At 39.1% G+C, this 25975-nt stretch overlaps 1 protein-coding gene across 14 annotated transcripts in view; it reads right to left on the reverse strand.

The window, feature by feature from the left end:
* LOC134535148 (uncharacterized) overlaps window positions 1-25975 on the reverse strand; it is a 67499-nt gene that overhangs the window by 34368 nt on the left and 7156 nt on the right. For 8 of the 14 annotated variants that reach the window (XM_063374108.1, XM_063374109.1, XM_063374113.1 and 5 more), the window contains exons 2-5: window positions 8013-10212; window positions 7761-7926; window positions 7092-7169; window positions 6269-6384 (exon numbers count right to left, since the gene is read on the reverse strand). In XM_063374108.1, coding sequence (XP_063230178.1) covers window positions 6269-6384; window positions 7092-7169; window positions 7761-7926; window positions 8013-10144 — 2492 coding nt within the window. In that variant the 5' untranslated portion in view covers window positions 10145-10212. The remainder of the gene's footprint in view (window positions 1-6268; window positions 6385-7091; window positions 7170-7760; window positions 7927-8012; window positions 10213-25975) is intronic. The other 6 variants (XM_063374116.1, XM_063374117.1, XM_063374118.1 and 3 more) reach the window with 1 other exon arrangement.

The raw sequence follows: 25975 nt of genomic DNA on the forward strand, positions 1-25975 counted from the left end.
GAGTTACCAGCCCTTTCTATCCTAGCTACCCAGACCTGGCCCGCTCTAGGCGTCGGGCACGCCACACTCCTAGACTCACTCACCACGTGATTAAATAAGTACTCACTTTATATTTATTCTCCAGATTTAATTTCACTAACACGTCTCTCTACACGCCCGTTACACGTTACACATTACACGGTTAAAAAGCCTGAGGCACGAATCGGTTTAGGTGAGGGCATGGTCCACACACGTGGCCATGCTGCAAAGTATACTTATTACACGGTGATGAAAAAAACTCGACTGAGACAATTAATTAATTAAACAGCCCGCTGACCGAGAGCTGCCCCGAGGATGACGAACGAAAGCGATTTAAAAAGAATTAACGATACAGAAATTACTTGGTCAGTGATGAACAAAGGTTGAGGTCCCCGGGGTGCTGGCGCGTCTGCTCTCGGTCAGTGATGAAGATGGACTGGGGTGAGCTCATCGCTCGCAGGTGGCAACATGGCGCCCTTCGCGCCAACACAATTACCGTTACTGTATTCTACGACTCCGTGCCCCGGCGAAAGTTGAGTAAATTACAGATAAACATTAAAAATATATAAAAATTACTGACAATGGAAAGTTTGTTACTATTTACTTATTTAATGATAATTCATATAAAAGCATTCCTATCCTCGTCCAAGTCCGTGCCTGTTCGGGTCCGCCCGGGCAACGTCTATAGTTATTTAAGGTAACCTATTTAAATTACAGAAAACACAAGTAAATTGCACAACACTGGGGCAAAGACGAATGAAAACAAAAAGGGTTTACAAATAATATTAAAACGTAGCAAATTAGGGGTGCGGCGCACTGCAGCTAAGCGCCCTCTTGCCGGGCTAGACACACACGCACACACGCACGCACGAGCGGGAGGTTTGAACTGAAACGGTGGTTGGGCGGTGTCATATCGGGCTCAAAGGGGCCGCAGGCCCGGACGACGTCAATTGCCCCCTCCGAAAGTAGGCCGATATGATAGCGCCGTTTGACAGATGGTTGGGGGGCGTTGCCTGTGGTGTTTACGTCGCGCACTCCCACGTGGCAATGTTGATGTTTATGTTTGTGCGGGCAGGTGGCAATGTTGACATGACGGACGGACAAGCAATGTTTACACGATGGAAGGGCGAGCAATGTTTACATGATGGCGGCGAGCAATGTTTACAAAATGACAGTTGAGCAATATTTACACTATGGAGGACGATACACACGGACAGAATGGGCGCTGGCTGACTAACCTTGTGGGTGGTGACCCACCAGTTGTCCCGAGCCCCAAATCTGCGTCAGCTGCGGCTGCGGCGGCTGCTGCGTGTGATAGCGTGGCGGTGGCCAGGGCGCCGGCCGGCAGGGACGGCGGCGGCCAAGGTCAGGCGGCTCGTGGCAGGCGGGCAGCAAGCGCGGGCGGCGCTCGGCACGGCCCGGCTCAGCCTCGCCGACAGGCGGGCGCTTCGCGGCCCGTCGTGACAGACGGGTGACAGGTGTCGAAGTCCGGGTGGTGGTCACGTTCGGTGGTGGGACGGTCGGGCGTCCCGGCGTCGTGGCGTCGACCTGCATCGCGACAGGCGGATGTAGGGAGCTCAGGCGACTCTTCACGGTGCGGCGTCCCAATGTTGCCAACTTGCGACATTTGGGTGGCGTCTCGTGCGGCAGGGCACTTGACCGGTGTTCCGGTACTGCGGCGATCGGCGTCGGAATCGGGCGTCGTGGCGCCTCGGTCGATTCTGGCGTCGTGTCAGGTGGGCATGTAGGCGGCGTCAGCGTCGGCGTCGCGCGCGTCCGTCTCTTTCGGTCCGGTTCATCCGTCTGTGCCTCGAAGCCAGGCGGGCACAGAGGAGCAAATCCAGGCGGCGGGGCGGCGCTCAGGCGTCTCGGCGTCATGGCCCTGGACATCGTGTCGCAAAGCGTCCTGTTTGCGACTGCGCACTCTGGTAGCGGTGACGACGGCCGGATGACGTTGAAGCCAGGTGGTGGCGACAAGGTGACACGAAGCGTCGGCGTCGAATCTGGTGGCGTCCGTGGCGAGTCGTGTGGCGGAGACGATGCGGGTTTCGCCGGAAATGACCTTGGTGGCGTCGGGACGGCGGTTCGGTGCGGTGGCGAGGTCATTCCGGCGTCGGGAGGTGTCTCCGACACGAGGCGGGTGCTGGACGGCGTGGCAGACTGCGGTGGGACGGTCGTTGTCGGGCGTCGCTCGGTTGGCTTCGGCGAGTCAAGCGTCATCATAGTCGGGATGAGTGGCGTCAGGTCGGCGAAACGAGGTCTTGCTGGCGATGATGCGTTTGGACCAGCGTCGGGAGACGTCAGGTCGACGAGAGGTGCCGAGGTTGGCGGCTCCAGGACAGGAGGTGGCGGAAGCGGAATTGTCGGCGTCGGGACGGCGAGCGTCGGCGTCGGGATAAGTGGCGTCGGGTCGACGAAACGCAGTGTGGCAGGCGGCGGCGGGATCGGACTTGTGTCGGGAGACGTCAAGTCGATGAGCGTCGGCACGGCGGGCGTCGGGACGGCGGGCGTCGGCGTCGGGACGACGGGCGTGGGCGTCAGGACGACGGGCGTCTTTGTCAGAGCGGTAGGCGTCGGTAACGTAACACGTGGCGGTGCGGGTGACGTCAGGACGTACCTTCGTGGTGCTGGGGTCGGCGTCGTGCGTGAGGAGTCGGCTTGGTGCGGCGGTGACGTTCCGGCAACGGGCGGCGTCCTTGGCACGGGCTGCGTCGGCGAGTCGAGCAGCGTCTTTTCCGGCGTGGTTGGCGTCGGCGTGAGCGGAGTCGTTTTCGGCGTGGTTGGCGTCGGCGTGAGCGGCGTCTTTTTCGGCGTGAGTGGTGTCGGCGTGATCGGAGTCGGTGTCGGCGTGAGCGGCGTCGGCGTTTCGGGAAGCGTCGAGGCGTGTCGTGGAGGATTTTCCAGCGTCTCTGCCTCGTACTGCGCCTGGGTGGCTAGGTAGGCAGTGCACCGTGCGCACGTGAAGGTAAAAAACTTGCGCAGTACGGTCCATTCACGTTCGCCGATACAGCCACGATGCCACAGGCCGGCACATTCCTGGCAGCGGTATCCCTCGCTACTACCTCCGGGACACGACCTAGCTCCACATTTCGTCACGCCGTGTATGCGGTACTCCGTACAGTAGCCACACTCGTATCCGGCGGCGGTCCTGCCATGCAAGTCCCAACTCGGGCGGGGAAAGTAACACCCGATACACTCGTCCGGATACGGATACATGTCTACGCACGTGGTACTCTGCACACGAACAGTCCTCACGAACACATCAGCACTGTGTTACTTACTGCGCTCGGAGTCCGTTGTTTGTGCGCGGATTCCTGGAAGCGTGCGCTTGGCTGATCACGTGGCCGGCGCGCCAGAGTCCCGCTATGCGCTCCGCGCGAACAATAGTTCCGGCGCGAACTTTAGTTCCGCGCGCTCCGCGTAACAACCGCCTATCTCACACGCTCGTACAGGTCTGGTTTTCGCGGAAGATGTAACTCGCCCCACGCTCTTGGGCGCCATTTGAGGGCTGATCGCGCATTGCCGGTGATTTCGAGATGTTAACTATGGGCGCCACCACGTGGAAGGGCACGTGGACCCGGCGGAGTCTCTCACTCAGGGCGTGACGTAGCCCAAGTGGGGACGAGTTACCAGCCCTTTCTATCCTAGCTACCCAGACCTGGCCCGCTCTAGGCGTCGGGCACGCCACACTCCTAGACTCACTAACCACGTGATTAAATAAGTACTCACTTTATATTTATTCTCCAGATTTAATTTCACTAACACGTCTCTCTACACGCCCGTTACACGTTACACATTACACGGTTAAAAAGCCTGAGGCACGAATCGGTTTAGGTGAGGGCATGGTCCACACACGTGGCCATGCTGCAAAGTATACTTATTACACGGTGATGAAAAAAACTCGACTGAGACAATTAATTAATTAAACAGCCCGCTGACCGAGAGCTGCCCCGAGGATGACGAACGAAAGCGATTTAAAAAGAATTAACGATACAGAAATTACTTGGTCAGTGATGAACAAAGGTTGAGGTCCCCGGGGTGCTGGCGCGTCTGCTCTCGGTCAGTGATGAAGATGGACTGGGGTGAGCTCATCGCTCGCAGGTGGCAACATGGCGCCCTTCGCGCCAACACAATTACCGTTACTGTATTCTACGACTCCGTGCCCCGGCGAAAGTTGAGTAAATTACAGATAAACATTAAAAATATATAAAAATTACTGACAATGGAAAGTTTGTTACTATTTACTTATTTAATGATAATTCATATAAAAGCATTCCTATCCTCGTCCAAGTCCGTGCCTGTTCGGGTCCGCCCGGGCAACGTCTATAGTTATTTAAGGTAACCTATTTAAATTACAGAAAACACAAGTAAATTGCACAACACTGGGGCAAAGACGAATGAAAACAAAAAGGGTTTACAAATAATATTAAAACGTAGCAAATTAGGGGTGCGGCGCACTGCAGCTAAGCGCCCTCTTGCCGGGCTAGACACACACGCACACACGCACGCACGAGCGGGAGGTTTGAACTGAAACGGTGGTTGGGCGGTGTCATATCGGGCTCAAAGGGGCCGCAGGCCCGGACGACGTCAGTGTATGTAGCCCGTATTTGTTATAAACCCTGCCGGTTGCAACTGTATTTATAATTTGGAGAGGCAAATAATCTTGAACAGCCAAAAAAGCAAGCAGAAGAAAATTTCAAATTTATTTTTAGGAAGTAATCAGAAAAACATTTTGGCTTTCATTCTTTTTTTTATTTTTGTCAAATGTGGTAAATTAATAATGGATTAAATACTAAAGTAAAATTTGTTGTTAGTGTGTTTGTACCTGCATTGTAGTATGTGCTATTAAACAAAAGGAAAAAAATTCTAAATAAGGTAAACTGTACTCCTTTTTATACTTTTCCCTTTATTTACACTTTCCCGCTTTTTACACTTTTTTTACGTTGTCCCCATGAAAAGTGCAAATAAGGGGTTTTGCTGTATTTATCGGAACCCATTGTTCGGGGTATGCGAGTCCGAGGTGTAATATGAATTTAAAAAGTTGTCTTTTTTACACCATAGACTATTTGAATATGAAATCTATGCAAACAAAGGCGATTTTTATGTATTTGGATTTTTTTTTTTCGGAAGGGGGACGGGGAGGGGGGGGGGGGGGGCTGGGGAATCGGCCCGAATTCTCTATTGCGACCATTCTGTTTATAAGTCAGTTTTTCCGGAAACCGTTAGGGGTCACATAAGCGGGATTCTACTTTACTCTGAAAACATGTGTTTTAGCCATTTTAACTCTTTTAAAAATACAGTTTAAAAACTTAATCTGAAATCTAAAGTACTTTTCGGCCCTCAGAGAACTCTTAATGCTTTTTGTAAGCAGACCCCACTCGGATATCTTGAGTAGTTTTGAAATCGCATTGTCTTTCCTGAAGCTCTGCACACCGTGTGTGTGCCCGGGTAGGCAGAGCCCTTAAGAAATTTAACTTCACAAAAAAACTTAAGAGCAGTTAGCAACATCGTAATTTTTGTAACCTAACATTGCACTAACTTTTCCAGCCAAAATAAATTATTAAAACTGTATAAAACTGGGTAAAAACGTACATTCAAAATTGCCAAAACACCCAATCGCAAATGCACTAATGGGGTAGGATCAGGCGCTGCCGCTAGAATACGCTGCGTAACGCTGTCTCCCGTTTTTTCAAAGACTTTTCTATATTATCCTATTTGGTATAACGATCTGTAGCAATGTGTGTGCAAATGAAGTCTTCAAAAATTTTTACTTTTATATTTTTTTCCGCAGAAATCTCATTACTGACATCAGTGCCCTAGCACTACAGTACAGCAAATGGCTGGGTTGTTTAAGAACTGTCACTAACTCATAAAATATTAGCATTCATGTCTATCATACAAAGTTAATGAATTTTTTTAACAATACCATAAATAGACTTAAAAACAAAATATAAAAAACAATTAATTAAAAGCTAAAAATATTATACATATGTTCAGTTTTCTTTTCTCAAGCAAAATCATTACCTACTTACATTTCTGTGAGTAAAAGTTGTAGTTCTCTAAGTCTACTATTTGCAGAGATTCTAATGTGAAAAATCATTTTTTTTTTAAATTTGATTATAAAAAAAATTTACTCATAAAAAATTATATAATGGTCATATTGCATTTCTTCCTTCACAACATCCTGGCTACAGCCTACTATGCCTGTTCATTGCACGGCCATGCTGGCACATGCTGGCACGGGACTCGCCTCTTGACGCAGGCCTTGCAGAACAAGTGTCCCTCCGCGCAAGCAGCCATCTCCACGATCTCCAGCTCCTCGTCACAGCAGATGGGGCACTCCAGCTTGGCCTCGATGAACCTCGCCTGCAACACGGCCCCGCGCTGCAACACGCTCCCGGCGCAACACTGGGCGCTGGCGGGGCACGGGTCCACTGCATATTGCGTCTAGATCACTGGCACAAGTTTTGGTGCACTTCTACTCCTGCCGAAAATTACAACTCTTGAACAAAACCACTTCGGGTGCACGACGTGCCACATCTGTTACCACAGATGCATGATTGTAAGGTCATTCCCAAAAACCCAAATACTTCAGTTCAATATTAAAAACTCAGGCTTTATAATGCAAAACAACGTGTGTTTCAACCGTAGGCTTTAGTGGCCAAAGTTTTAAACAACTTCTTGGTTTTTTTTGGATTAAGACTGCATTGAATGCCCAACATTTCAGCTTGACATATTGCAACCATTCTACTCGGCAGATCTCGATTGGCCAGACCACCATCCAAACGGCCACTTGCAGGGACCAATCACAGCTTGGCTGTAATTAGCACTATATAAATACTTTGCCAGAAGACCGGGCCTTCGGTCATTCATTGTCCTTGAGAATGGCTGCTAATTTGGCAAGCCAAAATGTCGAGCATCTTAAGTGCTCAATTCAGAGACACTATACATTCATGGCATTAGTTATCATCAATTAACAGTGCATTCTGGATGAAACAAATACACTAAACAGTCATGTCTGATGCAATTCCAAAGTAATATTACAGCCGGAACGTCCCCAGCGAAATGCTCACCCTGTCCAGGACAGTCTTGCGGAATCCCTCCAGCTCCAGGTACTCCCGCAGCTCACGCTCGTTCATGATGAAGAACACCTGCAGCACGGCAGTGATGTGCCAACACTTCCCCTCCATGTTTTGTATCATCAAGAAAACAAAACCTACCTTTTAAATAAATACTACTGAAGTATAGTTTTGGATTTTGTTTGGTTGGGATGAATTTTTTTGAAAGGTTTAGAAATATTTTTATAAATCAATGTGAACAAACCTGAAAAACTAGTGTAAAAAGAATGGCCGGGTAAGTTTGCAATTTCTCAAACAAAAATTTTAGATTGAACTAAATAAACAGTTTTGCTTCAGTACAGAAAAGGTTTTGATTCTGTATTCAGCAGAAAACATGAAGTTAGCATGATTGTGCTCTCATACACTGTTACTTAAATTAGATTCAACTGATGTTTGCTACTGTGCATGTAAATTTCATGTGCAATTTTGTCATGATCCATTTGGAATATTATTTTTGTAATTAAGGCTATGGCAGGCTTTCTGAAAAAAAAATTAACACTCGAATTCATAACTGAAATGGTTTCAATGATTTGGCGCAGGTTTCCCTGACTGTCAGCGTAGTGTTGAAACCACTAGCCTGTACCCCTGCCACACATCACTGTCCAGGGCTGCCGATGCACGCACCTCGTGGACAAAGGACATGTTGACGTGGGACGGCAGCTCGCACTCCCAGTCGCCCCGCGCATGCCGCCTGGCGGCACCGCTCCACGAGTCTAGCTCCTTGCACGCCAAGGTCAGGTTGTGGTCGCACTTGTCCAGCACCGCCTGCAGGTCCCGGTTCTCCACGCTCCTGCACACAAGCACAGCACAGCCGTGCCACACAAGCGACGAGCAGCAGCCAAGCTGGAGACACGTGAGCACGGCCGTGTGTCTCACCTGTACCGCCGCTGCAGGAAGCCTAGCTCGTGCTGCGCCTCGGCCGGCTCCTTGATCCGGCTGCCGTAGAAGTACTCGAAGGGGTTGGCGTGCCCCTCTAGGAACCCCGGGATGGTGAGCTGGTCCAGTGTCTCCCTGATGAGGCCCAGGGTCTTCTGCCGGCACAGGTAGTCCTCGAACGTGGGGTAGCGGTTCGACTCCAGGCTCTCCTGGACCACCGCCTGCAGCTGGGTTTCATCCCCGGCATACCACTCGCAGATGTCCTTCAGGTAGCTGGGGTCTGCATCCGGCATGAAGTTCAACAGCAGGTTTATCTTCTCCTCTAAGGGGTCGCATTTCCAGGGCGACTCATCGTCCTGCTTGCTTATCATCTTGGCCAGCTCGTAGTCGTTCGCCGTGTCTGGGTCCACTTCGAACAGTTCGGGCGGGAAGTCATCGTCCAACTCTCGCGATGCTTCCGGCAGTGGCATGTCGACCATGTGCGTTTGAACGGGAGCCTCGGAGTCTTCAGAACGGCTCAGGACCTCATCGACACCAGAACCTCTGTCGCTAGGCATCGCAGCTTCATCTGAGGAACACTCCCTTCCTGCAATATCTTGATCGGCAGACTTGCAAGAGCTACAAACAACTTCCACCACACTGTCCGTGGGTAACTCGCCACTTCCGCCCCTCACCTCCAGGACAGAAGACTCGTCACAGGCAGGACCTACCGGGGCGGGGGCCGGAGCAACTTCAGAGACAGAGCAGTCGGACGTGTCAGACCCCAGCTCCAGAGGCTGACACGACTCATTCCCACTCGATGCATCAGCCAGCTTCTCCAGGGTTAGCTCAAACTCATTCTCGGAGCTGACTGCGCATGGAGCCCCGGCAGCATCGTCACAATCCACTATCTCGACGTAGCTCGAGTCGTCGAAGCTAGATTCCGACAGTGATGCCTCAAAGGGGTGAGTGCAGTCCTCCACCTCAGCTGGAAAACCGAGTGTTACATCTTGTTCTACAGGCACCAAGTTTGGGCCCGATGCATTGCCTTCATCACTAGATGCTGATGTTGCTGAGACACACAGTTTCTCAAGTAATCTTGGATCTTCACCGCCTGCAAATGCTCCATTAATTTCCAGGGTTCTCTCTGCAGGGTACACATCACTGGAGACATCTTCACACACAGCAGGCAGAGACTTCTCCATAGACTTATCTTGCAAAACTGAAACAGAAGAATTTTTTTCATAGTTATCTAACGTCAAAGCCTCTACCACAAATTTCTGCAGCTTGCTCACGTTGCCATTTATTTCTTCGCACTTTCTGCGTATGAAGGATGGGTCAGAGTCTGGCAGTATTGTCACAAGCGACAAGTAGTGAGATGCAATGGTTGTTTCGGAAGACCGACAGCTGTTCGCCGTGTCTTGCTGCACGATGCTCCCAGACTCGCGTGCTTGTTCCGGCGGACCATCCCCGTCACGGCCCAGCAGTGGCTGGCTCGCTTCCCTCAGGTCTGGCATCGAGTTGAGAACCTTCTCCTCCTGTGCCTCTTGCCGAGGCCACAAGCTTGGCTTCACGTCCCCTTTACCCGTGCACCCCGCCTGCTCGGGCCTATCGAGGCAACAAGGCGCTGACACGTGGCCGATGTCAGAGGGCAGGAAGTAGGGACAGGGTGCCCCACGGGTCGGTGGCCACAGGGGATACGGCGAAGTGTAGAACGGCTGCAGGTAGTGCAGTGGCACCGGGGGCTGATGCTCATACGGCACGGAAGCGTAGTGCTGCGGTTGTGGGAAGTATCTGGCTTGATGCGGAGCTTGACCGGCAAACCAGCGTTGCACGCTGCCGGGCGTCGGAGGAGCGTTCCCCGACAGCGTTGCGTCACAGGCCTTGCTCTGCGTTCCCTGAGGGGTCATGTGTGGATACTTACCTCTTTCCCTGGCGTGAGAGGCAGAGTTGGCCGCGAGGGGAGGCCCGGGTGCTTGAGGCACCTCATGGTCGCGACTGCCAGTTGCCCCCTCCCTGCCTGTCTCCAGCAACGAGGCCACCGCCTTGTGCACTTCTTCGTCGCTGCTGATGCTCGCACATATGTCCGACAACACTTCCCGGTCCATGTCGGGAAACATTTCAACAAGAAAGTTGAAGCCTCTTCCAGACATCTTGCTCAACTGACACCCCTTACAACCGGACGACCCTCCACCTTGGCGGAATCAGGATGACCCGAAACCTGAAACCACAAGACACTAAATTAATACAGCTTAAGAAAAAACACTATACAAACACTAAAATAACAACTGCAAACAGCTGAAATCTGAAAATGATCTAGGGTCCATAAAAGCCTAAACTATAAAGACTATAAAGTTCCCTCACTCTCGCTCTAGACCATTTCCGTGAGTTTTCCTATTTATGCTGTCATCAATCAGTCTGGGAAGATAACATTCATATACTACAAATACTTATCAAACCACATTTTTACCACAGGTAACATGTCAACCTGACCTCACAGTGCTAGTTTGCACTGTCATGTCCATCAATACTACCAAAACACAGCTGCCAGTCCCTAGTACAAAACCACAATATTTCATCAAACTTTAAAACAATACATTACTGATTATGACCAGGTGACTGTGCTTATCATTAAATTAATACACAGTTGAGTCATTAAATGATCTATTACAAAACAAATAATAGGTTTTAAACTACACATTAATTTGTGATTAAAACACAGACTTGTTGAAAGACATTAAAAGAAACACACAAATATTCAAAATTTATAATCTAATTTGGAACTAATATTTGGTTAGTTTCATGTGTTTTCCATGTTTTGAAGTTCCCTTTTAAATTTCTTTTTGGTGTCCCCATTTCCAGATCTTCCATGTCTGTGGGAACACAATATCTCATAATTGGATGACGAGATAGAATATATTTGAACGGGTGAGATTATAAAAATAAAGAATTTCACTTTTTTGCCAATATGAGTTGAAAGAGCCATTTTGTTCCTTTATTTAAGACACATATTTTAACATGAAAAAGGGAAAGGATCCTTTCATAATTATGCTTGTAAGAGCACATGAAAGTTTTGACTGAGGTTAAGAAAGGAAACATCCCAGGAATCTTTCTCTTCTTATTCTCAGCCCAGTTTAGTTCTTTTTCCTGCCAACAGAACGCTCAGTGATGTAAACACACCTGCTTTTCAGTTGTATGTTGCTTTTGAGGTTATGTTAGTTAAAACGTTTGTGATCAATAGCTATATTTTATTTGTTATTGTGTCATCATTTAATGAGTGTTTCAAACAATGTGTCAGAACAAAGCCCCATAAAAAGAGAAGAGGATCTGGAAATATCACAGAAATAATGAAAATAACAAGATAAAAAGGAAGTGTTTGTGACATGTGAAGGGAAGAAAATGTGCACTGTCAGCTTTAATAATGATCAAAATGGAAAGATAATTCAATCTATTTAAAGTGGTAGACCAAAGAATGAACATCTGATAGGTGTTAGAACGACATGATGTTGAACAGCATCAACCGAAAAGCCCTGATTCAAAAAAATAATTTAATCTTTAAAATACTTTGCTATGTAAGATTCCAACCAAGTAGAAGTTTGCCGGAAAGCTTTCATGAGCTTGCATGCTGTTTCCAATAAGGTGGTTTATCAGCTAAAACAAATTTTAGCAAAAGGCGAGCAACCAACAGTGATTATACATGATAAAAATAACAAAATTCCCCATGATGTTTTAATAAAACTAAAGGAACACACTGATTCTTACCCCAAAAATACCTTCCACAATTTAACTCCTGTTACATATTAAGAGGCTGGGCTGACATGCACAAAGATGCACGAAATGCTGCTAGAAAAGCATCAAGAACTCAAAGACATCGTAAAATATAAGTACTTTTTAATGAATTACTAAGAAGGATACCCACTTGGTAGGCCTCAAGTTGATGTGTGTTCAATGCATTAAAACATAAATACAAAAAATAAATCATTAACTTTGAATTACAATGAAAAGGAGCTGAATAAGGCTCATAAAGGAAAGCAAGTACATTTTCCAAAAAAAAAATAATGAAGTAGCTGAGCTATGCGATAATACAAATAATGTACATAGAATCTGCTTTGATTTTATGCAAAATCTTTCTTTGCCATGCATGCCTGTTCAGGAACTATTTTATTTAAGGAAGTTATAGCATTAGGTGTTTTGTGTCATAGTTTAGGAGATAAAAAATATATATGTTCACCTACCACGAAGGAGTGCCAAAGAAAGAATCAAATGAGGTATGTTCTTTATTGTATGACTATATTTGTAACAGTGTTGACACTCAAATAAAAACTCTATACGTGTTTGACTAGTTTCCCGGGCAAAACCAGAATCACTCTTTGGTGAGATTGTTAGTATCTCTTTACCATTACAAGGCAACTTAATGAAGTACATGTATTTTTCCTCATTGGAGGACACCTGTGACCGAAACTTTGGTGTTATTAAGAAAAGCATGAAACGCTACGATAGGATTTATTCCCCTGATCAATATCATTAGCCCTGCCAAAACTAAGCATCCTTTGTTTTGAGGTGAAAACTGTATTTGAACTTCAAAGACTGGTGGCCAACTTCTTTCAAAAAGACTTGTGCTGGTGTTCAAACCCAACAGCCTTTTAAAATAAGTACCTACAGTCACTTAACATTCACAGCAGCGACATAGGTGGTGAAGAAGACCCTCCTGTTGAAAAGGCATACCATGGAATTGTTTCCATAGAAAAAGAAGAAACTCCAGGATGTTGGCAAAGTGGTTCACTATGTGCTGGAACAATCAAGACATTTTAGAGTGGCCTCCAATAATGTAGTAGGACAATGTAGCAAAGTCGTCAAAAAAACGTGAGACATGTTATGCAGTGCATTCTAGCAGCAGGGCCTGGTCCTACGGTAATAGTGTATTTGTGATACTGGTATTTTGCACATCTAGAATGTTCATTTTCCCTTTCTGCAATTGTGGTTACTTATTATGGCTGAAACAGTTCATGCAACGTTTCGTTGTAACAATTACGATGTTGCTAACTGCTCAAAGTTGCTTTTGAAGTTAAAATTCCTTTGATGCATTGGTGCCGAAGTCATCTGCAAGGACGATATAGAGTAAGGCTGGTAAGTCAACGGTTTATCGATGTTCCACGATTGAACTGCGCGACTCTGCTGCCATCTACCAGTTTCCAAATTACTCTTTTACTGGTCGTGCGATCTAGTGGGAGATTTACGAACTTCGTTCTACTGTCACCGTGGTGGGCTATTTAAATTTGAATTTAGTAGTCTTTATTTTTTTATTGTTGAAATGCTATTTTTGATACATCCATTGGGAATTTTTTTTTTTCCTTAAACAATTCACATGAAATAGTATAAAATCCATGTTCAGTAATTAATGTTAACTGTTCAAATTACAATTTCAAAACTATTTAGTAAAAATGTGTATCATCTCATATTATTTGCTTTTATGCAAATATTATTCCCATAAACGGTTTCCCACATTCTTACCTCACCTTTAATTTTTTGAAAATGTAAGACTTGAAAGATAATATTTTAAAGATGAAACTAATGCATATACTGTGTTATTGGTGCTTGATTTTTACCACAAGTTTTCCTATACATTTTATAATCCCAATTCAAGGTTAAAGATAAAAGTTCTTCTATATCCAAGGTTTACAAACATGTGAAAAATCAATTTTTTTTATATGTTCAACATTTTTGATAAGAAAAAAAAGCACTCTACACGAAAATATGTATCCAAAAATGTTATACAGATACTCACCTCAACCCATTTTACTGAAAATTATTGCAATTGGATAATATTGGACTAATAAATATTCAACACGTTATACAATATTATGGGAGCTACAATGTAATCGTTATATATGACATTCTTTTATGTAAATGTTTTATAAAGATGTCACACCTTTACCTTTCAATGAATTTAATTAAGTTCCACAATTTATAATATTTAACTTTTTAATGCACCGCAATTCACTTTAAAATATACTGTTTGCAATACCAATAAAAGTGGAATATTGAACCTTCTTGTTAAAAAAGTATACTTGACCGAACTATGGATAAAAAACTACAAACAACAGTTGAATATTACATCTTTATTTCTTGAACATAAAGTACACACACATAACACAAAATGATTCAATTGAGAATTATCATGTTGAATGACACATCACTAGAACCATATGAATAACAGCCTATTACGAAAATGCACAAATTATATTACAAATTTCAGCAAGATATACACAGAGCTGAAGTTATTATTTATTTATTTATAACACTCAGAATACACAAAATATTTAAGAAAATCAGGCAAATACAGAGGTCTGAACCAGAGGTGAAACAAATATACTCTACTATTGAATTTACACATGAATGTTTGGTAAATGAAATAGTTACACAAGGCATAATAAGAAGTAGTTAAGAATCATAATAATCACAAACACTCTTTATTAAATGTGATTTGAAATATATAAAAATGTTTTGTTTTACGAGTGAAAAATTGTTTATTAATACTAAAGCTGCAAAGCAAAGGCTGGTATTAAACAAATCAGTTTTGTGGGGAATCACTTGAATATCTGTGTAATGCCTGGTGTTATAACAATGAATGTGTTGGTAAGGTACATGAATTATTTGGTGAAAAATGATTGGAGTTGACAAAAAAAAAAAAATTACCCATACACACTTTAATTTTCAAGTTCTTCAACATCAAAAATGGTAGATTTTCAAATGCCAGCATAAATACTGAAAACACGTTTGCATTGTCCAACACGCTATGATGCAGTCCGAAACATAAGCCAAACTGTTAGCAGGTCGCTAGTCTGTATGACAGTTTCACACTGACAAAATTAAATCTGATTATTATTTAGTGTGCATGGCTACGTGAAAGCAAATCCTGGAAATTTACTCATTAATACATGCATTGTTGCAGATTATATTTATTAATAAAAAAAATTTCACTGAGCAGTGAAGACGGCAATATAAAACTTAGTCCCACAAATCTCGCTTTTCTTTTTTTACAGTATCATATGTACAATATTTGATTTTAATTTCAGTCTAATAAAAACTTACTACAAAATCATTTTATTATTTTAGATTCAATAGAGAACCCTTCATTTCTGTTTATAAAGTCAGCTCAAAGAAATTCATATTACCAGTATCTGCAGAAGGTGAGGTGGGGTTAGTCATTTCAAGTCTACATCGAGCTCTTGGTGGACACCTGGAGTAGATGAGGAAACTGGTATGAATGTACTGAATTATTACTAGAGTTCACAAATGAATGGGCACAGCAGACTCACTTTTAAGTCCCTCCGCAACTTGCCGTCGCAAATACACTCGATGGCCAGGTTGAAGATGTGGCGAGGATGGAGACAATGTTGTCAGTTGGTTGACAGCTGATGGCTGCACCAACTTTTCTCGTTTCTTCTGGAGAGGAGACACCACTGCGTTGGAATCAAAAACTGATGGCACTAAGCAAAGCACTGAGCAAAATCTGAAGTAACAAAGTGATTTGCACAAACTTTGTGTAATATTTCAGAGTTTCGTCGACATCAGTGACAGGTAGAACTCCTGGAGCAAATTCAGTAATAGCTGAAAGCCATTTCAGTATTCTGAAACAAACAAAACAGTTACGTTAGACACGAAACCTTCGATATAAACTTTGAACCTTATCAGTCAAAATAAAGACATGATATAATTACAGTACACTATTTGACTGTCAGAATAACTTGTTCTGTGCAAAAGAGAAAGTAAACTGTGAGATACAGTAAAGTTAATAAAGGTTGGCAATGGTTATTGTTCTACAGCTAGTAAATCATTCTGCACAAGTACCTGGAATTTATCAACTACATACACTGAAAATAGTGGGTTTAAATAATTTGCTTTTTATGCTTGCCATTTCTTTTGAAAAACTAACTTAAAATGTTTAAATGCACTTTTTAACTAAAATGATTGGTACATGATGCTTGCTGTTTTAATTTCGGTCATCAAAAGATCCTGGATGTTAAAAAAACTTGTGATAAAAATGAATTTTGATCACAAGTTGAATAAAAAAAATAAAATTACTCAACATCTGAGATACCTTCTTTGTATTGTGATATTTTTGTTATGTTCAGGATCTGTCAACGTACTGAATTAAAACAGCAAGCATCATGTACCACAGGATCAATTGTACAGGATCATGCCATCAGGATCAAGTGATTGACTGGATACGTGATACGGAACTTTTACCGAGTGATATGATCAGGCCTAATGCTTTTGGACAAAACCATAAAATATCTGATGTGATACCACTTAGGCCTGGACTACAATGGACATAAACACATACATGTTTATTGATATAAGTGTTAATTATAAAAAATAGGAATTTTTTGCTTAGAGTTGTGAGGTAATGTGACTATATTTGGTGACACTCGTAAAAATAACATTATTATGGTGCACTTAAAAATCACTACCAGCTTTTACATATTAAATTGGTTTCATCTCTGCTGTGGCAATTAGGACAGAATCATGACAGATGTGTTCTGTAAAACCAATTCCAATGCAAACTATTTATTTCATGTGAATTTTGTCTTTCATGTGAGAACGTAGCATTGCTTTCACCATTTCTAATAGGCCAAACCTTCTACACAGTATTTAAATGTTAGGGTCAATTCTAATATTTGATCCAGCTTTCTGATTGGTTGAGAATCACTGAGGGGAGATGTAGTGACATCATATAGTAGCGATAAGACGTCAGAATATTGTCATGTAAGTGTGGGAGTTGAAGAGGTTATTGTTTGATGTGAGCATGTTTTGTTGGTAGTGTTGGTAGAGGAATGTTAGGCTGTTAAAGCGGGAATGATGTAGGCCTAATGAACGTTTGGTTAATGAAACGAAGAGAGTTTTGAGGAACAATTATGTACAGTAAATGGATATGGGAGTATAAAAAATAAATGTTATGGATTGATAATAAATGAGGATGTAGGAATAAATGAGGACTGTGTGAGCAGTCCATTAATTTTATTATATGCTACCCGCCGCTAGGTTAGAAGTAAATTTTGCAGCATTTACTATTAGTTGTAGAAATGAATATAATTAGAAATAGAGCACGAAGGTAATTGATCAATACTGCTAAAAGGTGTAATGAGTATAGACGTAGTGTTATTGGTAATGAACACATGGTGTAGGAAAGTATAAAGTATATAATACAATTGTATTGTAGTATTAGATAGCTGTAAAATGTGTTAACAATTTACCTTACATAGCACAGTAATTTTCTTATATAGGTACACTTCATTCACTGCTGAAAATTACTTTACAGCATAAGGCATTTGTTTATTTTAGTTCAGCCAACATATCCGATCTCAGCTTACTGAGCTTAATCAACTTAACCACTCACAAATCCATCCAGCAACCTGAAATCGATCTCTGGATAAATTAGTTTTCAAAAATGATTGGCCAAATTTTAACCAAATAGGCCTAGAACTTTTCTTAATACTATCACCTGCATTATTTTATTTGCTTATCTATATGAATTTGTAGTTAGAATGTATTGCATACAAGTTAACTCTTTGAGGTTAATACCATGTAAACGTATATGTCCATCGTATTCTCGCCTTTACATAAATCTCGGCATGATACCCTTACGAGCAGTATAGATTTTTAGATTAACCTTTCACAACAAAAAGCTTATACACCTATGCCATGTCTTAATTTTTAATATACAGAAACATTTTATATTTCGAAAAATCACTTACCTTTCAGCACGTTCTGGAAATCAGAACACAATAGCATCAGGGTTCACACAAACGTTATTCGCACACTGGGGCACAAAACAATTGTGCTTATTTTTTGCCATGATAATGGCAGTTTTTATGTACAGAAATAGCTATCACCGAAAGATAATCTTAAAGAACTCAGAACAAAGCTCCATTTACTATCAAAATGCTACACTGCCATTCCTCTTCCAACTAACCACGCTTCCACCTGAGGTCAGTTTATGTTTTTAAAAATGATTTTGTTTTACTACAAGGTTTTTAGCACATTCATGTTAGTAGTTAAAATTTTAGTATGCAATTATAATATTCAAAAATAAAAATAAATACAATTTATTTAAAAATACTAGTTATGAGCTTTCATTCAGTGGTAGTTTGCTGCTGCCATCTTACGGACCGCAACTCAACCCGATGAAGGAACCACTCCGGCTATCCAAGATAAACCACCCTGGTCATCTGTGTGTGGCGGCATTAATATATATATATATGTAATATATATATGTAATATATATATATGTAATATATATATATATATATGTAATATATATTATATATATATGTAATATATATTATATATATATGCATATATGAACACTGGGGAACATATCAAGCTTATAAGCCTATCTCTGTGATAGCAAAAATGTTCTGGAATACATTTTACAGACTTTAATAGTCACAAATATTTGCAACCATAAAAATACGTAATCATTTTAGGATTGCATAATTGATAACTCAAGGTTTTACATTAGGATGAAAAAAAATGTATTTAGCAAAGCAGTATTATTCATGGCTAGAAATCACTAGTACATGTGGTCGTATCCCGTCTGTTTCAATTTATATTTTACATTTTCTTATATGATATAATAACAGCTGCTAACTAATTATTTCAATGGTTAAAACCTATTTATATCTATATTTATATAGTTGAAATAAAACATTACATCTTCATTGTAAAATTATAATAAAATATTTCTTAATAATTCTAATAAAAACTTCTTCCATAATATCTTCAATATTAAACTCTATAAAATAAATTAATATTAATAAAATAAACCAAAATTAAATATAAAATAAATTAAAAATATTTTTAATAGTTGGATTATATAAAGACATCTTTCATAATAAAACATATAAACCCTGACCTCCCATAAAATCTTATCAACCAAACTCCCTGTATCGATTAAATTTTAAACAAAAAGATAAATAAAATGAGTACTTTGAATAGTAAAAAAAACTAAATCATATATTAGCAAATAATAAACAAATGTTATACATATAATAATTTTACAATAAATCAAATAAATAAAAATTATTTATAAAATATCCTATTAAAAAACCATAAGAATTATTATTTTCAATATAAAAGGCATCAAAATCAAACAAGGAAAAGGAAGTAATATTCATCTCAATATACAACCACCCAAAATAGAAACTACTAATAAAACAATTATACCAAACAACATAACTTTCATCAGAAACTGAATAGGAAAAAAAAATCCCTATTCAAATAATAAACTAAACAAATTCTATAACAGTTAAACCAACAAAAACATAAAAAAAATTATACGAAATTTTTTTAAATATAATCAACAGAATAAATATCTATAATTAAATCCTTAAAATAAAACCCTGATAAAAAAGGAGATCCACATAAACAACGACTAGCAACAGAAAAACATAGACGTCATGGGTATTGGATTGAACGATTATCTTGACACTCCTTAAATGAATTAATAATAACCCTAGAACACATGAATAATAAAGCATTAAATAATGTGTATCTCAATAAATTAAAAAAAAAAGTTAAATAAAAATACCAAATGATAAAATTGATATTATCAACCGAACTGTCTTAATATAGACAAGGCCATAATACTCTTCAAATCATTTTCAAAATTAGCAGAAAAGCCAGAAATAAATAAAGTAGGTAATTAAGATCTATAAACATATATAGGATTAAATTAAATGAATAAATACACCCCAGCAGTATAACAAGAGTTGCTGAATGTACTAATGATACAGGAGTAGGAGCTGCTATAGCTCAGGGAAGTCAAGGAGAAAACGAAGTTTAAGCACTCTTAGTTATAGCAGCAAAAACAATATACCAATTAATTTAACATCAAAACTAAACGATAAAAATCAATGTATATAAAAAATTCCATCTATCATAGTTAAATATTCAAGCAATAGATATAAAAGTTATTCGAGGCGACGATTATCAAGGGAAAGTTCAAGGAGAGGATATTTTGATTCCGCGCCTCCCGATGATTCCAACGGACTTGCCATTCGATTTTAAACGGCTGCAATTCCCGTGCCTCTGGCCTTCATGATGACGATCAACAAATCACAAGGCCAGTCGTTGGAAATTTGTGGAATTAACTTGGAGTTTCCGAGTTTTGCTTATGGAAAACTGTATGTCGCATTTTCGCGTGTCGGAAAGCCATCATCATTGTTTATTTATGTGCCGAAAAACAAAGCGAAAATTGTAGTTTACCAAAAAGCTTTACATTTGAATGTTAACTGCATTTATCTTTCATGTAAATAAAATACATTGAATTCTTTAAATTACAAACGAGTTTCATTTAATAACCAAACTAAACTCAAACCGTACACGATGCGGCTGAAATTTTCCATCTCAATCAATTAGAGTTGGCTGGTTGATATAAGGATTGATAATCTCTTATGAAGAGTTACAATCAAATTAATTTTAGGTGGTACGAAGTTCACTGGGTCATCGGAAATAATAATAAACATAAACATTCTAAATAATAAAACACTCCATATCAATAATGATAATTATTATACAAACAACACTTATTTCAATAATAACAAGAATTTATAAATCATTTTGATTAATATGAAATATATTATTCTCTTTAACTAACTTGCAATCAACATGACTTCAGCTCTAGTATGTCCACATCCAATAATCTAATTACTTTTCTTAATACCATCTGTAATGCAGTAACAAAAGGAACAGGCTGACGCCTGTTATTTCGATCTAGCAAAACTTTGATACTGTTAACCATTCGTTGTTGCTTGCCAAGTTAGCAAATTATGGGAAAGATTCCACTAATTTTAAACACAGCCATTATAGGCCTAACAATATAATGGTAAAATAAATTTGTGTGTATGTTACTTAAGGTTATAAGGAGCAACTTTCTAACAATAAGTTTCTTTATTCATTATTTAGTTTGGTTGCTATGGAGTTTTCTTGTTTCACAAAAGTTTGGTTATGTGGTATCTTGTCCTTTTTAAACTCACCCATTCATTTGTTATTCTTATAATTTAAAGCTAGTGATAAATCTGGGTGCCAAATATCAACTATTTTACAAAATATTCCACACAAATTACAAATTTCTCCTATATAAGAAATAGATTCATGTTACATCACTAATTTTTGACAGCCATTGTAAATATGGCCATTTGTAAAGTATTGCATCAGGTTGTATGTTCTTAGATTGCCTGCGAGCAAGAAGAATATGGTGCCTAAAATCTAAATTTATTACTTAATTTTTACAGAAATATATTTACTATCTGAAAAATAGTAATGCGTAACAGTACAGAGGATGAGTACAGTGTATTTATGCAAAACATTTTTTTGAGGATGTAGAATATTTGTAGATATGTAATATTTTATAGCTAATAAAAATATGTAGCCTACATATGTTTAGTTCCAGTTCATTCAGAATTAAGATATAAATTATTTGAAAAAAAAAATAATAATAATTCCTACATCAACAGGAAACACAAATGTACCAGACCAATATGTTTTGTTTGGAACCAATGAGAGAATGAAAGCCGGTGACTTATGAGTTTTACTGACAACAGCTGATGTGCACTACTGTCAACATTTAGTGAAGTTTTGTGAGCAGGCAGACAGCAGACTAACACATACTAACAAGGTAAAATATCTTGTTTTACACAAACCAGAGCCTTAATTCCATTTTTACCAAATCTTTAAGAAAAAAGGTATGCCGAACAATACGGTTAACTACACTAACACATCTAGCCAACTGTATAGTGTTCACAATTTTCAAAATACCCATCAATAACTCTAGTTTTCTGAATATTGTAATTGATTACATTGATAACTTATGGAAATGACAACTGTATCGTAATACGAGGGAAGTGGCAGATGGAGAGACAATAAAGCAGCTCGCACAAGATGGGACAATTGCTGCACATTATTGCAGTGCGAAGAACACAAGATGGCCTTGTGAGTCACTTGGGAAGTGACGTCGCTGCCCGAGATAAGACACAGAGTGTCGCAGGAAGTCAGTTCTCTCGTGTGTGTCTGCAGCTGTAAGCTCAGCCTCGTAGTAGGAGTAAGAGGTCCATACACTTACACACCACGTCTTCTTGCACGCTCCACTCCGTCTCATTTCCATCAAGGCAATGGTTCACCCACCGACAATCGTCACTAACCCAAATTTTAATTTTGATAATATATTATGGTATGGGTATCAAACTCTAAATCCCCCACCACTCAGCTGGTCTGTATATAGACTGCGTTGGCAGTAGTAAGCAATCAGTTGCGAGTTGTCTTAGGACAAACGCGTGTTTAAAAGCCTCCCGCTTCCACAGTCCCTGCTGGGTGCAGACCTTATTGAGCATCAGCGTTGTCATTTGTGCTGGTTTTCCCCTCGCCCCTAACACGCCCTCCTCAACTCGGAGGCCGAGCCGGCCACACGAGCGACTCAGCCGCTGCTCTGCTCACGGCCTGTGCTCCCACTAACCTCCAAGACTGTCTCTTACTAGCATTATGTGTATACAATCCAAACAAAACTCTTCATAATGAATTTTAATTTAATATAATTATTTCATCAAAATTTAATATAATTTTGAGCATCATTTATTTTTATTTGACAGCTATGTGTAAGGATTTTAATTTTTGCATCTGAACATTTTGGGAAATAGCAATGGGAGAAATGATAAAAATTCACAAATTAATTTAATTTGAACATAATTGTAATGTTTTTATAATAACATAAATCAGAATCATGTTTAGATGAAACAAGTTCGTTTAAAATTTTTCATATTGCAAAGTTAAAAATACACACAAATACTAACATTTTAATATTAATATGCATCTGTTTTCTTTATAATTAATTGAAATTGAAAAAGTGTATCTTAATCTATATTTATTACTTGATGGCGAGTTACTTTGTTGTATTAGAGAAATTGATAACTTTATCATTAGTCAAAAATACGTTATCCAGCATAATTATAGTGACCAACAATTTAAAAGTGTTGATGAAAAAGTGCTGTGCTGATAGCTAGAGTACTAAGAGTTTACAAAAAATTTTAACAAAAACTATTAGGTCAGCATAATGCTTCTAACAATACAAAATGAATATGAAAGCATTACAGCCAATTTTTGACTGTCGTGTTTAAGAATTGAAAGAAAATGAATACAACAGTTATTTTCTAGCAATTTATTTATTTATTTATTAATATTGTAACATGCCCACCAACAGCTGAGGGCTTTAGCGGTGGGCACGACACATATATACAAGGACAACATATAAACTATACAAACAAACAAATAAAGTTTAAAATATAACTACGTATTAAAAATTAACATCAAAATATAAAATGCATAAAAAGAAATACAAAACATAGACATTATAATGAAATTACTAATTGCAGGCTTACATACAAAAAAAATTTAAAAACAAAAATACATTATATAGCTACATTTTTAGATTAAGATGATAAATTTTATTGAAATTAGAAATGAGTCAAAAAATTATATCATTCTTTTTATGGTATGTACATAGGGTAGATGTTAAAAGGCTGTTAAATTGGGGAATTCTAATGCCAGAATTATCAAGAATGAACTTACAATTCAATTTTGAACAGTAACAGTTTTTAATAAATACATAATCCAGATAGATACGGCATTCAGAAAGAGAATCTATTGTAATCTGAGAGAAGTTTTTAAGTTAAATTATTTTATAAAATTTATTCTGAATGGAATCTAATTTATTGCTATCGGAAGCATTGGTGAATGGTGTCAATAGTTATAAAAATTTTATTGACATATATGAGTAGAAGGATTATCATTTCGATAATATCTTAAAAAGCACCCCTAGCTTTTTTTTTAAATAAAATACATTTTTTCTTATATACAATATTATTAATTTATATTTATTAAAAAAAATTTACACTATTCTTAATTCAAATTTATTAAAATTTATTTTCTATTTTTTGGTTTGATATATTTATAATTTAAAGTGATACTTCTTTATCGACGTATGAAAGAAATTTTATAACAATGTAAAAAAACTTGATAGTTATTACATCAATTTACTATTAAAGTAGATATTCAATAGATATTGGCTGCAGTTAAAATAATATTGATAAATATTGTTTTATCTCAGAAGTGTCTCTAGATGTGGCTCAATTTTTTATTTATTACATGACTTTACTATTAAAGTTAATTTGAGTAGATATTGGGTGCTCTTAAAATATATATCCAATTTAGCGTGTTGAAGAACTACAGTAGTCAATAATTTCAATATCCTGCTATGAAAATCAATATATTCGGGAAGTCATTGATGTTTATTCTAAATCAGCATATCTGATGGGTGACCATCCTTTGTTTGAAAATGTCTCACAAAAAATTTTCTCCCATTTGTTCCAGTCCGATTCCACTGTAAGTTTCATTTGCATGCAGTTGTACCAAACTACACTGGAGTATTCTAAGAAATGTTTTAAAATTTCTATTTTCTTTTTGTCTTCTTTGATTAGGAAACGTTCACATTCTTTGTTGAAATCTTTAATCCACTGGTAAGCATTTTAGTTTCTGCCCGTGAATTTCTCAATCATAAATAAAATCTTTTGCAATTTTCCCTAAATTTTGAGTTTCAGATATATTTTTTTTTCCTTCAAGAAATTTTTCTAACAGTTTTTCCAATTTTTTATTTGATCCACTAGGTATAGATTCAGCACTTTTTGTTTTTTCCTCAATTTCTTCCAGGTAAAAATCCTAGAACTGTAAGTTATGCTCTCTATCCAAATACGTTTTTGATATATCATCTGTCAAACTTATCCATATTTTCCGTGTTTGATGTCTTTTATTTAATGATTTACTGACTTTGGCAAAGTTTGGAGTATTTGTAACTGCTTGGTGTAGATTTTCAGGTTGGTGTTCGAGTGTAATTTCAAAAATCTGCCCATCAGGTGTAGCTATTGAGGTTATGCATATGGTGTTGGATTTCCCATCTGCTGTTGGTTTCACAGCAAAATCAAACTTCAATTTTTCCATGTTTCGTGAAATATTTACAGAAAATGTTGTTTTATAATAATGTTTCACTCTTGGTTAATTGGTAAAATGAAACAAAGACGTAATTGTGTTTCTCTATTTAACGAAAGAAACATTTAAAGCCCTTATTTCAGGTTTTTTTCCCTTCATATTTTTACAAATATAAATAATATTCTCTTCAAGAAAGTATATTGTTCACAATAATCATAACCCACTCTCACTTTTCATTTAATTAAATGTCACAATATTTAGTAGGCTTTGTTTATATCGCGCCAAAGACAAACTGAAAGAAAAGAGTTCGCACATGAACGAAATGGTTTTCTTTACAATGTGTGAACTCTTTTCTTTCAGTTTGTCTTTGTCGCGATATAAACAAAGCCTACTAAATATTGTAAAATTATATAAATTGACAAAAATCTTATTTTGCAAATTGAATAATGGAATAATCTTATCAAATTAGTGTATTGTCATCGGTCCTCGATAAATCTACAAAGTTTGAATGAAATCTGGCAGTTTAAAGTGGGTCAAAATCACACCCAAAGGGCTCCGTTACAAACATACAAACAAACATACAGGTGAAGCTAATATAAAGCGTGTAACAAAAATGGCATCTAAGAATTTTTTCTAGTTGATAATGAACCAAGGAGGGAATTTAAATCTATGTTATTGATGGTATTTAATTTTTTGTTAATATAGTCAGATACTTTAGATTGAATCCTATCAAGCTTTTCAATGTCAGTGTTATTGATGCTATTCCATATAATAGAACCATATTCAAGTTTCGAACGTATTAGTGCTGTATAAAGAGAGAGAATAGTCGATATTTGAGGTGTTGAAGGTGATAAATTTAATTAGACCAAGTATTTTGTTAGATACCGAGATAATGTTTTCAATGTTAAAATAGTTTTTGATCAAGTAAAATTCCTAGGTCTTTGACA

The sequence above is a fragment of the Bacillus rossius genome, chromosome 8 (assembly GCF_032445375.1).
Source record: "Bacillus rossius redtenbacheri isolate Brsri chromosome 8, Brsri_v3, whole genome shotgun sequence".
In the NCBI taxonomy this organism is placed as follows: domain Eukaryota; kingdom Metazoa; phylum Arthropoda; class Insecta; order Phasmatodea; family Bacillidae; genus Bacillus; species Bacillus rossius.